Source organism: Mesoplodon densirostris, chromosome 1, assembly GCF_025265405.1.
Source record: "Mesoplodon densirostris isolate mMesDen1 chromosome 1, mMesDen1 primary haplotype, whole genome shotgun sequence".
Classification (NCBI taxonomy): Eukaryota; Metazoa; Chordata; class Mammalia; order Artiodactyla; family Ziphiidae; genus Mesoplodon; species Mesoplodon densirostris.
Genome location: NC_082661.1, coordinates 235,968,561 through 235,983,792, shown reverse-complemented (window position 1 = coordinate 235,983,792; position 15,232 = coordinate 235,968,561). Strand labels below are relative to the sequence as shown.

The 15,232-nt window shown below is 36.1% G+C and overlaps 1 protein-coding gene across 5 annotated transcripts in view; it reads right to left on the bottom strand.

The window, feature by feature from the left end:
- Positions 1-944: 944 nt before the first annotated feature.
- The window catches only part of TRIM2 (tripartite motif containing 2), a 121,368-nt gene continuing 107,080 nt past the window's right edge, over positions 945-15,232 (bottom strand). For all 5 annotated transcript variants that reach the window (XM_060116524.1, XM_060116520.1, XM_060116525.1 and 2 more), the window contains 2 exons: positions 11,194-11,334; positions 945-5,332 (listed from right to left, as the gene is read on the bottom strand). In XM_060116524.1, coding sequence (XP_059972507.1) covers positions 5,180-5,332; positions 11,194-11,334 — 294 coding nt within the window. In that variant the 3' untranslated portion in view covers positions 945-5,179. The remainder of the gene's footprint in view (positions 5,333-11,193; positions 11,335-15,232) is intronic.

Here is a 15,232-nt window from a genome sequence, read left to right as displayed (position 1 = left end):
ACCAGACATTTAGAGAAGAGTTAACATCTATTTTTCTTAAACTATTCCAAAAAATTGCAGAGGGAGGAACACTTCTGAACTCATTTTACAAGGCCAGCAGCACCCTAATACCAAAAGCTGACAAAGATATCACAAAAAAAGAAAATTACATCAATATCACTGATGAACACAGATGGAAAAAAACTCAACAAAATATCCAATTCAAACTGAACTGAACAGTACATTAAATGGATCATATACCATGATCAAGTGGGACTTATCCCAGGGATGCAAGGATGTTTCAATGACAAAATTCAGCGTCCATTTATGATAAAAACTCTCAACAAAGTGGTATGGGGGATATACCTCAACATATTAAAGACTATATATAATAAGCCCACAGCTAACAGTATACTCAACATACTCCTCGATGAAAAGCTGAAAGCATTTCTTCTAAGATCAGGAACAAGACAAGGATGCCCACGCTAATCACTTTTATTCAACATAGTATTGGAAGCCCTAGCCACAGCAGTCAGAGGAGAAAAAGGAATAAAAGGAATCCAAATTGGAAAGAAGTAATTAAAACTGTCACTGTTTGCCGATGACATGATACTATACATAGAAAATCCTCAAGATGCCACCAAAATCTATTAGAACTAATTAATATTAGAATTAATAAATTAATTCAGTAAATTTTCAGGGTACAAAATTAATATATAGAAATTTCTTGCATTTCTGTATATAAACAACAAATTATCAGAAAGAGAAATTACGAAAACAATCCCATTAACTAAACTTTTTCTCCCTAGTACAAACAGTTTGGTTGAGGTATTGATATCTTCCACATATTCTAGAACATACCTTCATTTATTCCCTCGCTAAGAAAGAGGACAATATATAGCTTAAATGTTTAAATAAATAAACATTCACCCTGGAAATGGAGAAAACAAACTTTATTATGATGATTTGAGATTTTGTGCATGGTAAAGATATACACATGAATCTTGTTTCTCCTATGTTTCAAGACAGAATTAATTTAAAGATTTATTGTAGACTAAAGCATCCAAAATACTGTGGTACATAGGTAGCTATGAACATACAAACACTTTGATGCACAGTGTTCATTCTTTTCTTCAAATAGGCAGTCAGCATTTTTATTCGTAAAAGAACAAATGATGAGAATATATCAGTATCAATGTCAGAGAGCGCAAGACTTAGTGTTCTATACACAAAACATATGAAACAGACCTATAAAGGTGGAATGTACAAAATTTAAAAAGAAAAAAAAGCAAGTGAAAACCCCTCATACTCATACACAGGATTGAAAGGCTATAGAATTGAGAATGATATAAAGAATTCTAAGAATACACTCTGCTCATGACAGAACATTCCCATGTCATAAAGCAAAAACATTGAGTTTAAGGCTGTGTTGCTTTCAAAAGTTATTGGAAGTGCTGTACATTCATTGGAACAACATAGCCAATTTATTCATCTGTTTTAGAATATTAATAGCTTTCATATATTCTCCACAAACAGACCACACAATCACTGCCACACAATTCATCTTCAGAAAGTTTAAGATTAACATCATGATTTGTGGCTTACTGTCATTTAAAACAAAAAAAATTATTTATTTATACCAAATTTTTGATGGGCACTTCATTTCCTTTATGGCAATGCTAGATTCCTAGTTATCAAAAATATTAAAATAATTTTAAAGTTTAAAACCCTGCAACATTTACAGAATGCAACAGTATTACAACTTTTGATTTTAAGCAAAATTAGACAACGTTTGCAGCAAATAACTTCAATTTTATCCTACCTGGAAATGTCTTATTTTTAAATTATACTAAAAATATTCCTCCTTTTTCAGAAGCTGGTGAATAGGGAGGATAAGATACAGTCCAAATGTACATAAAGATTTTTCCCATCTGAAGTAATCTGCAGATTACCTGATGCTTATTTGCTATTTTCTCCAATTAACTCAATAGGTATTACCAAAGCATTTATGTGAACCCTTCAGTGTTAAGGATCCATAGACACTTGCTAGCGTACTGCTTTTCCAGTTAACTCCGTTAGGACATACCCTGTATATTTAGTAGTAGAATCAAGTGTGTTCTAGTTGCATGGACCTCTTAGTATTTATTTGCTTCAAATCTAGTCAAAGAGTAAATTAAAAGAAGGAAACTTGGGGACTTTAGTTACCAGAGATTAAAGTTTGATCAAGATACTAAGAACCATTTTTTAAAAAATGGCTAACAGTCATAAAGGCTTTTTATTCATGTGTTTCTAGGTGGTGAAGTGACTCTCCACCCACCTCCCTGTGTCCAGCAGGGGAGGTCTGTGTCACAGATATAGTTACTAATATCTATAAGCGGGGAGGGAATGCACTGTCACCTACCTTTACATTCTAACTGGCAACATTTTGCCATAAGTGCCCAGGGGAAATCTGAATGGGTAATTTTTCAGTGCTACTTATCGTGAATGTATGACAGGTTCTGTACACTTGACAAAGAGAAATCAAACAATAATGGTAGCCCAGAAAAAAAGTCACTTATTTACTATCCTTCTCAGTTTACTAGAAACCATTTTTCAAAGAATGTGACAAAGTTTCATTTAAATCTGGTCTATTCCTATCTTATCAGCAGCACTTTTCCCCCTAAAATATGCTTACTAATACAGTAAATGCACATATGTATCCAAATTTGAAATGTTATCTATACTTTAACATATATGATTACACATATTTGGGGGATATATAGTGTTTCCTGGAGTGCCCATAGCATGTGTTTTAGTAACAGACAGTGGAACAGGTCTGAATCAAAGTATCTCTTCTTTCATTCCAGTTTCATTCCAATATTGACATGTAAAGAAATTAGCTTTGTATTCAATCTACTATCGGGATATCCAGTCTCATATGGTATGATGGCTGGTTAATTTCTAAATTCACAAGTATAATTTAAATGTGCAAAAAAACCTGTTTAAGTAAACTAGTCTTAAGATCAATGGCCTATGACAGAATCTACATAGGAAGCCATTTTTACTTGTGAAAATAAACTGAAATTCATTTAACCAATTTAAAAAGTTTCCTTTTAAACATTCCAGGAGTTATCAAGGGTCTAGCTTATCTTTTATGCAGAATGTTAATAAACGGTAAAATGAAATTCCCTCACTAGAGTGTAAGCTCCAAGGGGGCAGGGATTTTTGTCTGTTTTATCCATTACTTTATCCCCAGTGCCTAGAATAGCCTCTGGCACCCAGTAAGCGCTCATTAAATATGAATGTTTAAATTCAAAGACTTATTTCACTGACATTAGGAAACAGTGTCTTAGTTTAACATTCTAAAAATGTCATTGATTTATTTAACTTTACCACAGACAGTCTCAAATATTTTGAAAATTCTACCTAACTAAAAAAATACTAAACCTAAATGTAAATCTTGCTGAAAAAAACTTTTTTCAGAGGTTGATTTGGGCATAATAAATTTGATAGATAATTGGAAGATTTCCCTTCTAAATTTAAAAAAGTCCTATATAAGAGAATGGCTGAATTATAAATTAATAAGCAAGAAACATCACATTCATATAGTTATATATGTGGGAAATGTTTTCTTATAGTACAGTTCTAAGGTGCTTTCAGTGAAAAAGGTCCCAAAGTCCTTACTGAAAATGCCAAACATGACATCCTGTTTGGTAGAACTGAGTAGAAAATTAAACAGTGGAAATAGACCACATCTTATTTTACAGTATTAGATTGACTAAATTATTCTTAACATTTTTCAAAATGCATCTATACTTAAAGTTAAATGTAACTCAAGTTGAACTTCTTTTTCTTTTGACCTGTTTTTTGTTTTGTTTTTGAAAGCACAGAGGCCATTTTCTGACTAAAAGTCAGCCGATACAAGCATTCCTGGAAAATGGCAAAAATTACATCTGCTTTAGGGCTTGCTCAACTAGGACGGCTTTAAACTGTGCAGTTAAGGAATGTGCTGAAGATGCTTCTGTCTTTCAGAGTGCTGCCTATTTCAATACACCAAAGATTCAGCTATATATATCTATATATGATACATTCTACCCTACCCTAATCATGTATATATAGTCCTTTAATGCCTCTACTAGTCATTAGACAATGATAAATAACCATAACATGCCCTTACCTGTAATGCTTTTGAGATAACACAACTTTGGTAACACTTGTTTCTAAAAGGAAACCACTGATCAATCACATGCCTTTGGTTGACACCATCAGTCCTCCAAAGGGCTGCTTATGGCTCTCTGTCCTAGGATACTGGTGTCCTACTACATGTGCTGACATTTTGCAGGAGATAAAGCTTTCGCATTCGTGAAGTGGAAAAGGAGAGACACATGTGAGAATGTGGCACAGAAAATGTGACTGACTTTTTCTTCATTACATTCCAGTGCATTAATCTGGAGTTAACGGGGCTGGTGTAATATGCTTTTCAAAGTATTAGGAATTTCAGGATTCCCTGAAAATGAACTTTGTTTTTTGATACAAGGTGAGCAGGAGAGAGATGAAAAGAACACATGAAGAACATCTTTGCTCTAACTCAGAAAGGATGTGAAATTTCCATTAATTTTTTTAAGTGCTAAACTCAAGACGCTTGCTAATCCCAGCTGGAAGGATTTTGCAAGACAGTTTCCGTTTTTCCCAAAGTAATTTATATGTAGCTACTAATAAACAAAAAAATGTCTCAAGGGTAATACCTACTGTAAAAGTGAGGTTAGAAGATCCCCTGGGTCTTGTGACCGAGGTTAAATAAAGTATATAACTATAACAGATTTTGTTTTTGTTTTGTTTTTGGAAGCTCTGCGCAAAAGCTACCACTCACAGGATTAACAAATACCTTTACATATTCTAGTTGCTTTTTAATGCTTATTTGATTTGCAAAATTAGTTTAACTACATAAATCCCTGTCCTATAAGCCATAGTTCACAGGTGTAAAACTCTGCAGTTTTTATAGATTCAGTAGAAGAGATTTCTTTTTTTTCAACCCTAAATGTGGATTATGGAAATCAGATATGCAGTTTTTAAGGAAATCGTTACATTCAGAAATAACCTTGGAAAGTTCACCGATGGTTCCTTCTAGCATGAAAAGTCTAGTATAATCTGGTCCTGCGTTGAGAAATCCATTCCAGTTTATGTGTAAGATCTTTGTAAGGGGGTGTCCAGTTGCCCACTGTTACTGTAAGTACCGATACACCTTGAAACAGTGGTTTCCAGAGTCTGCAACCACCACGTGGCCGTCTGAAGTTAGGGCCAGGCCTTGGGGGCCATAGAGTGGGTCAGCAGATGTGTTAATGTAGGATAGAAACGATCCACTTCCATCAAAAACCTGTAAATATAAAGTCAGAGTGTAATAGGAAAAGTTACAGTAATAGGATGAAATAGGGGTTAGAAAACCCTTAATGCTGATGCTTTTAGTATAGAAGCATGTGTGCAACCCCCCAGGTTTGTTCAGGTCACTATCACAGAAAACCCCTCCCTCCACTTACCTTGCTCTCCCTCCCCTCACTCTCTATGCCCCACAGTCACTGACAAGGGATGTGCCATTGGCCATAGGATCTCACTTATACTCTTGCAGTGGTCACATGTGAGGGGAATGGACCTGGATGCTGCCTGAAGAATAAAAGATCCTTATTTCTCACTCTAAGCTTATTCCCAATCATAAGAGAGAAAATCAGCAAGTAGACCACAGAAGAATGTTCTGAGTCACAATGTGCAATGAGAAAATAGAAATTACTTTTTTCCTTTTCAGAAAAGACTAAGTTATACGAAGTCAAGGGTTCCACATGTACGTTTCGATAGAAAGTGGTCTTTTTTGGTCTGTAAGCTTCTGCTATGAGGAAATAAGAGGAACACTCCTCCTTCCCAGGCCCAGGCTGGTTTCTTTCAACCATTCTGGCTGGCCCGTAGGGTGTTTCAAAAGGCAGGTGTGATGAGGGCCACAATATAAACAGCTTAACATCTGTGGTCCTATACAGAACTGCTTTGTAAACTTCGTTTCCTGTCTGCTTCTGGCTTCCCATCAGATATAGACACCTCTTCCAAATGTAGAGGTCCACTGGGATAATTAAGCAAGATAAATATACCAGAGAAATTAAAGCATACAGTGTTACATTTAAAGTCTCAACCCTTTTCCTGAGAAGTGGATACCTATATCAGATTCAACTGCTCAGCTGCTGTCCTCACAGTAACATCAGAATGCTCCTAGATTTACCCAGAGCACCCTGTGGTCCCAGGTGCACTGCACAGACCCACACAGGCGAGGATGAATTGCCCTGTCTGTAAATGCATGTTTAGGTACATGCAGGTGACTACACAAGAGACATGGGAGAAAAGAAAAGTCTTTCTTCAGTGAGGACTGAAAAGCTTGGCTCTTAATTTAGAGGAAAAGCAAAATTTTGTGTCACGGTCCCCTCTGGTAGTCTGACAAAGACTATAGAGCCCATCTCAAAATAGTGTTTTAATAGTTTTTTTTCCAGAATGTAACCAGTTTTATTATTATTTCTATTGAATCAAAATGCCAAATGCCATTCAAGATACCATTATTCCTAAACCATGGAAACATATTTGAATTAATTATAGTTACTCTTTTTTGGTTCACTTTTTATTTTGAAATAGTTATAAATTCATAAGAAAGTTGCAAAGATAGTACAGAGAGATTCTGTGTACCCTCCATCCAGTTTCTCCCAATGGTTACATCTTCTATACCTGTAGTACAATATTAAACCCAGCAAACTGACATTGGAATGTGTGTGTATAGTTGTACACTTTATCACAAGTATAGATTAATGTAGTCACTGCAACCAACATACAGAACTATTCCATCATCACAAAGATCCGCCTCATGCTGCCTCTTTATAGTCACACCCACTCCCCTTCTCCCAACATCTCTAACTCTTGCCAGCCACTACCTGTTTTCCTTCTCTGTAATTGTCATTTTGAGAATGTTACCTAAATGCAATCATACAGCATGTGATCTTTTGAAAGAGGCTTTTTTTCACTCAACATGATGCCCTTGACATGCATCTAAGTTGTTGAGGGTATCATCACCCTGTTCCTTTTAATGGCTGAGTATTATTCCATAGTGTGGATATACCAGTTTGTTTGTCCATTAACCTACTGAAAGACATCTTGGTTATTTTCAATTTTGGGCTATAATAAATAAAGTTTCTATGAACAACTATGTAGAGGTTTTTCTGTGGACATAAGTTCTCATTTCTCTGGGATAAATACCCAGGAGTGCAATTACTGAGTTGTATGGTAGGTGTATGCTTAATTTTTTAAGAACCTGCCAAGCTATTTTCAAGGCTGACTCATTTTACATTCACACTAGCAATGTATGAGAAATCTAGTTTTTCTGCATGCTCACCAGCATTTGGTATCATCAATATTTTTAATTTTAGCTGTTCTAATAAGTGTGTGGTAGTATCTCATCATGGTCTTAATTTGCACTTCCCTAATGTCTAGTGATATAGAACACCTTTTCATGTTTATAACCTCTTCAGTGAAACTCTTCATGTCTTTTGCCCATTTTCTAATTGGACTGTTTGGTTCTTTTATGTCGAATTCTGAAAATCATTATATATTCCAGGTATAAGTCCTCTGTCAGATAGTGTGGTTTATAAATATTTTCTCCCCGTTTGTTGCTTATCTTTTGATCCTCTTAACAGAGTCTTTCACTGAACAAAAGTTTTTAATTTTGATAAAGTCCAGTTTATTGATTTTGGTTTTTTATGGATCATACTCTCAGTATCATGTCTAAAAATTCTTTAGCAAGCCATGTCCCAGAGATTTTCTCTTAGAACCTTCTAAAAGTTTTATAGTTTTACACTTTTCATTTAAATCTATAATCTTTTTTGAGTTAACTTTTACATAAGATGAGGTTCATTTTCTTTCCTTTATGGAGATCTTAATTGTTCTAGCACCTTTTGTTGAAAAGGTTACCATTCCTCCATTAAATTGCTTTTGTACCTTTGTCAAAAAGTCAGTTGGCTGCACACATGTGGGTCTATTTCTGGATTCTCTATGCTGTTCTCTTGACCTATGTGCCTATCCCTCCATTAATACCACACAGTCTTGATTACTGCAGCTATAGAATAGCTATATAATAAGTCATGAACTCAGGTACAGGGATTCCTCTCTCTTCTTTTTCAAAATTGTTTTAGCTATTCTAGTCCCTTTACTTTTCCACATACATTTTAAAATAATCTTGTCTATATCTACAAGAATTCCTGCTGGGATTCTGTGTTAAACCTGTATGTCAGTTTGGGGAGACCAGACTTTTTTCTTGAGTCTTGCAATCCATGAACACAGTATGTCTCTCCACTTATTTAGATCTTCTTTTCTTTTCTTCATTAGCATGTGAGCTTTCAGATACACATACTAGACATGCTTTGTTATTATATCTAGATATTTCCATTTTTTCAGCAATTTTAAGTGGTATTGTATTTAGAATTTTGGTTTCCACATGTTCGTTGCTACTATATAGAAATACAATTGAGTTTTGTATGCTGATCTTGTATCCTGTGACCTTGCTGAACTCTTATTAGTTCTAAGAACTGTTTTGTAGATTCCTTGATATTTTTTTATGTAAACAGTTATGCTCTCTACAAATAGGGATAGTTTCTTTCTTTCTTTCTAATTTGTAATCTTCTTATTTCCCTTTCTTTCCTTATTGTATTGGTTCAACTAATGTTGAACAAGAATGGTGAGAGCAAACATCCTTGCCTTGTTCCTGATCTTAGAGGAAAAGTTCTCATTCTTTCACCATGAAGTATGGTGTTAGCAGTAGATTTTCATAGACATTCTTTATCAAATTGAGAAAGTTCCTGTATATTCCTAGTTTTCTGAGATTTTAAAATCATGAATAGGTATTGAATCTTATCAAATGCTTTTTTCTGCATAAACGGATATGATATTATTTTTATTCCTTGGCCTTTTAATGGGGTGGATTACATTGATTTTTTAAAAAAATTCTCCCTTTATTACATTGATTTTTAAACGATGAATCAGCCTTGCGTTCTTGGGAAAAAAAACACTTGGCCGTGGAAAGATTTTCACATATTGTTGAATTCTATTTCCTAACATTTTAAGGAATATTAAAATATTCCTCATCTATAATCATGAGAATATGGTCTGTGCTTTTCTTTTTGGTACTGTCTTAGTCTGATTTTGGTACCACGGTATCAGAAGCTGAGTTGGAAAGTGAACTGTAACGTGTTCCCCTGTCTTCTAGTTTCTAGAAGAAACGGAACTGGTACTAACTCTTCTTTAAGTATTTGGTAGAATTCTCCAGTGAAATTTTCTGAGTCTGGAGGTTTCATTTGGGGGAGTTTTTCAATTATGAACTAAATTTCCTTAATAGCTGTAGAGCTATTCAAATTATTTACTTTATATTGGGTGAGTTGAGGTGTTTGTACTTTTTGAGAAATTGGTCCATTTCATCTAAGTGGCTAAATGGATGCGTGTAGAGTTGTTCACAGAATTCCTTACTATTCTTTTGATGTCTGCAGGGTCTGTAGTGATACTAGCATTTTCTGTCTTTTTTTCTTTTCGGTCTTGCTAGAGGTTCGTCAGCTTTACTAATCTTTTCAAAGAATAACTGTTTCATTGATTTCCTCTTGAAGGTAAATGATTTCTTTTTTTTTTTATATAATAGTGTTTATTTTTACTTGTTGACAGTTTGCTTTATTTATTTATTTATTTCTGGCTGTGTTGGGTCTTCGTTTCTGTGCGAGGGCTTTCTCTAGTTGTGGAGAGCGGGGGCCACTCTTCATCGCGGTGCGCGGGCCTCTCACTATCGCGGCGTCTCTTGTTGCGGAGCACAGGCTCCAGACGCGCAGGCTCAGTAATTTTGGCTCACGGGCCCAGTCACTCTGCGGCACGTGGGATCTTCCCAGACCGGGGCACGAACCCATGTCCCCTGCATCGGCAGGCAGACTCTCAACCACTGCGCCACCAGGGAAGCCCCGAAGGTAAATGGTTTCTGATACTATCTTCACTCTTTCCTTCCTTCAGCTTGCTTTCAGTTTTTGCTCTTCTCCTTCTAGCTTCTTGAGGTGGGAGCTTGGGTTCTTCATTAGAGACATATTCTCTTTTCTAATGGAAGCATTTAGTGTTATTAGTTTCCCTTGCAGGTAGAATGGTGGTTACCAGAGGGTAGGGATAGGGGAGAAATTGGTCAAAGTGTACAGACTTCCAGTTAGAAGATGAACAAGTCCTAGGGATCTAATGCGCAGGGTGCTGATTACAGTTATAATACTGTGTTATGTACTGGAAAGTTGCTAAGAGAGTACATCTAAGTGTTCTTACCACAAAAAAAGAAATGGTAATTATGTGATGTGATTTTGAAATATAGAAGTGTATCAAATCAACATGCTGTATACCTTAAACTTATACAGTGTTCTATGTCAATTACATCTCAATAGAGCTGGGGGAAAAGAATTCCCTCTCGGCAACGTTTTAGCTGCATTCCACAAACTCTGATATGCAATATTTGCATTTTCATTCACTCCAATATATTTTTAACTTTTCCTTGAGACCTCCTCTTTGACTCATGGGTTATTTAGCAAAATAATGTTTTTAAATGCATAAGACAAAATACATGGGATTATAAAGGAAAACAATTACACTAAAATAGAGTTATCAAAGTGCTACAGAACTGTGATATAGTAATATGGGTGCTTTTTAAATTAACACATTAAATAACAAGGAACAACGATAGGTCTAATGATGACTGTAATTTTTAAGTAGTGATCAGTATAAATGATAATTCGAGATGTCTACAATTGTAATACGAAAATTTCTGTAATTTCTCTTGGTGACAAGGTTATAGGTATTACTATAAGTACTGTGATTATTGCCTATATTCATAATTAAAGGAAATTATAATTTTCAGTTAGAAGTTAGTAAAAATAATGATGTAATATTTTTGTTCAGTTGATCTCTTAAATTCTAGCTACAAATGCTTTTGGGGTGTGTGGGATACACGCTAAGAATCCCTGATTTAGAGGGTTTCACTCTGGTAATATGTTGACTTTTTTCTACTCCACCTTCTTTAGTTGGATTATTTACAGTCTAATTACTTAATCAATGAACAAATGGAAAACATTCCAGTCTGGGGTACAGACGATTCTCCACTTTCAACAAACACCAATCACTCTAAACAAATGAATCTGTATTTTAATCTACCTGGATCCTGCTGTTTCCCCAGTCTGCTACAATGATGTTTCCATTTGAATCCACTGCTACACCCGTTGGGGCATTAAACTGCCCATTTCCTTCTCCATTTGAGCCAAACTTCAACATGAATTCTCCTTCCTGATTGAACACCTGTATGAAATATTTTAAGATTATTTTATTTTAAATTAAAATAGTTAAGCAAACATTATGGCTTTTAAAAATATCTGAGCAGGTTATTTAAGACATTCTTAAAAAAGAGGGGGGAAGTCTATAAGCTAGACTCCCATTCACTTGTGGTTCCCCAATTTACGGTCTAAATCTGATTTAGCCTTTGTTAACCACTTCTTTTTCGAGCTTATATCTGGTTATATGACTATGTGAAAAGACTTTTGTTATAAATTATAAAATATATACAAACATAAGCTAATACGAGTAAGTAGAGCTGTAATTTCCAACATTATTCTTTCTGCATTTAAATAAACAGCTAATTTCAAGAACAGGCATTGTATTTCTAACAGGATGGATGATCGCTCAAAGTTGAATTGGAAAGTAAGAGCTTTTTGTTAAGCCAGATACTCAGAATTTACTACCATTTTACTAAGTCAACATAACAAGAAAGGGTGGTAGGCTGGACCACACATTTATAATAAGGAAAATTCATCGAATGAGTGAGTGCGTATGTGCGTGTATGTGTGTGGGATGGCAGCCAGTGAGGAATAAGAAAAGGACTTTTTAAAATAGACTTTCTCAGAATATATTTTAGTTAGAATAGAGAGTTTACACGACCCTAAGGCTTTGTTGAATAGAGCCTACAAGAGAGGGAGGCTGACAGAAGTCGGGGCTAAACAGAACTCTTAAGAACTCTCCAAGTCTCTAATATCTGATATGGTCAAGCACTGGGCTGTTGTGCTTAATTAAATATTCTTATTAATAGAGTGTTACTGTATCTGTATCAACTGCAGATTACTAATCTTGAGAGAATTAAAATTTTAATATGCGTTTAATGATAAGTCTATAGTAAGCATGATTTTATCTCGATGATTCTGGTGATACTTTGAAACGTCTTCGGGAATTATTTTAAGCTTCCATTATCACGCAACATGTGTAGAAGTACTCATTAACGAATCAGAAAATGTTACATACAAGGCACCCATGAGGGTAAGGTTCCTAAGATATGGACCTGAGAGAGGTCACTATGTCTGAGCACAGATCTAATCTGAAGATGATCTCAGGACCTTTTAGAGATTCTCCTATTGCCATCTCTTTGGTTTTAAAAGATTAAAATGATGCTATTTCTTTTAGTTTCTTTTTTTGTCTTTTTGTTTTTGGTTTTTGGGTTTTTTTCCGCCGCACCACACAGCATGTGGGATCTTAGTTCCCTGACTGGGGATCGAACCCACATGCCCTGCAGCAGAGGCATGGAGTCTTAACCACTGGACCACCAAGGAAGTCCCTCTTTTAGTTTCTCATGATGGGAAAGGGGGACACTTCCATCTCTAAAGCCTAAACTTTCTTTAAGGTAAAAAAATGTCATGACCACTTCCTGAATTAATTACATACCTGCCAAGTAAGTAAGCTGCCTCTTTGGTTCTTTGGAAAGGACAGAGACAGGAATAGCTTTTCCTAAAATATCATTTAAAATCTTTCCTGACTCTTTTTATCTCCTTCACATAAACATTCTACTTTTAAAGACCAAAAGGAGTATTTGTACGCTGGCGAGGACATGACTGATTATTCTCTGATCTTTCCCTTATTAAGTTGTACGGGGGAGGCATAAATTAGGAGTTTGGAATTAATATATACACACTACTATAAATAAAATAGACAATTGAGAAGGACCTACTCAATAGCACAGGGAACTCTACTCAATAGTCTGTAATAACCTAAGTGGGAAAAGAATCCGAAAAAGAATAGATAGATATATACATACATGTATAACCAAATCAGTTTGTTGTATACCTGAAAACTAACAGGACGTTGTAAATCAACTGTACTCCAATACAAAATAAATATGAAAAATATTATGTACAAATAATTTTTTGTTTGTTTGTGTTTATCTTTCTGAGTTAGTATGTTTTCCTTGGCATAATTCAGACAGCTTACATGCTTCTGCTCCATTTTGAAATAATGGAGAAGGCCAAATTTAGTCTTAACTGTTTTGCAATGAGAAAAAGGTCTAAAGTGAAGGTAGCTGAAGAACTAGCTAGCCCACTCATTAGCCCTGACCTATAGGTCTGGTTTTAACATTTACCAACAGAGAAGTGACTTGAATACTAGAACTCTTGTTAACTGCCCTGTGTTATATAGGAAACAAAAGCCCAACTATTCCATAAAAGCTATATGGCAACAACTGTCAAAGAGAAGAGAAAAAACAAAATGACTGGGTTTTTTATCCCTCTAAATAAGAAGAAAATTGAGTTTAAATAACTAAACTGCCTCTACACTACTGAAAACTTAAAGTGTTTTCATAATATTAATAATGATGTCACATATTTTCTATTTTTCCCATCTAAAAATGTCATTCCATTATTTATGAATTATTCAGATGAAAACATATTAAGAGGCAGAAGTATGAGCTGAAATCGTTTTTATAGCTTTGCTTTTGGATAACAGATTTTTATAGCAAGTTTTTATAAGTTGGACGATAATCCTTTTCTGATTTCAAAATTCTGCTCACCTCAATACCACCTCCACTTGGAAGTCTTCCCTGACGATCTTAGCAATGGACATGTATTTTCTTCTGGATACCTATAGGACTTTATATGTACCTATTTTTTAAAAGTCATTCATTGCTCCTGCCTTGCATTCTGGTCACTCACGTGTTTTATTTCCTCCTCCAGCACCCGTCAGGGCTGGTAAACAGGAGCCCTCCCACATACCAACACTAGGTGGTTCAGAGAGCTGCCTGGGGCATTGGGACGGGGAAGGCTCTGGGGCCACAGGTGTGCTTAGTAGAAAAGAGCAAGCTGATTAACATCACTGTCTTCTGGTGGGGGTGGGCAGCACCTATGCCAGGCTTTGCTGGCCTTTGACACTGTTAAGATCTATATGCATTTTCTTCTCGTTGAATGCGCTACAGTTAAATGAAGGATTCCTCTATAAAGAGAGTGAAGGGCGGGAAGCCAAGTTATCCTTTTATAGTTATGTTCATCACACAGGACCATCACAGCCCCCTGGGAGGACCGTCACAGCCCCCCGGGAGGACCCTCACAAGCCCAGGCCCTGCGGCCTCTTTGCTCTCTGCTCCTCTCCTCCTCCAAAGATTTTCCCACTGTCCTCTTCCTTTTACCAAGGCTGGGCATTGAGGGAGGCGGGGGAGATGACGATGGAGCCCCACCACTATGGTAGCAACTCTGGAGAGACTACATGGCAGGAAGCAGCCTTACAAGTAAGCAGCAGCGGGCACCATCTCCCCTCGTCCTGCCCGTCACCATGGCCCACTGTGCTCTCCTCTTTGCACAGGGACTTGACACCCATCTCAAAAGCTCAAGGCCTTCCCCTTTACTCAGGTTAAAAGTACCTTCTTCCAGGAAGAGCTGGGGAAACGAACCCCTTAGGGGGTTAAAATCCTATCCCCATCTAGCTATTCTTGCCGTCAACAATGGCAAATTGTTTTTAAAGTTTGGTTGCTCAATGGTTGTCTCTAAGTGCAAACTTTAGTCATTGGCTTTTACCACCTGTGCTGTTGTCTTATCCTCCCTCACATTTGAAATGCCTCACTTTAAAAAATTTAAATGAATTTCCTTACAAGGAAAACTTCGTATCACTTCTATAAGTGCAAACCAGTATGACTTGATGTAAACAGAAGGTTACTCTAAAAATATATACACAACTCTTAAAAGAAAAAATGTCTGCCAGTGCACTGCCCAGGACCACTTGGACTCCCTTTCAATGGAACACACATCACACTTTGAGAAGCTTGGTCTAGAATGTTATTAAACATTTTCTCTTTTCGGTAAGTGAGACATTGGTTTCCAGTCACTTTAGTATTTCCTGGTCTGTTCATAATAAAGGTCAAATCTCTCTTCTCTCCTCTACCTAGTAAGAA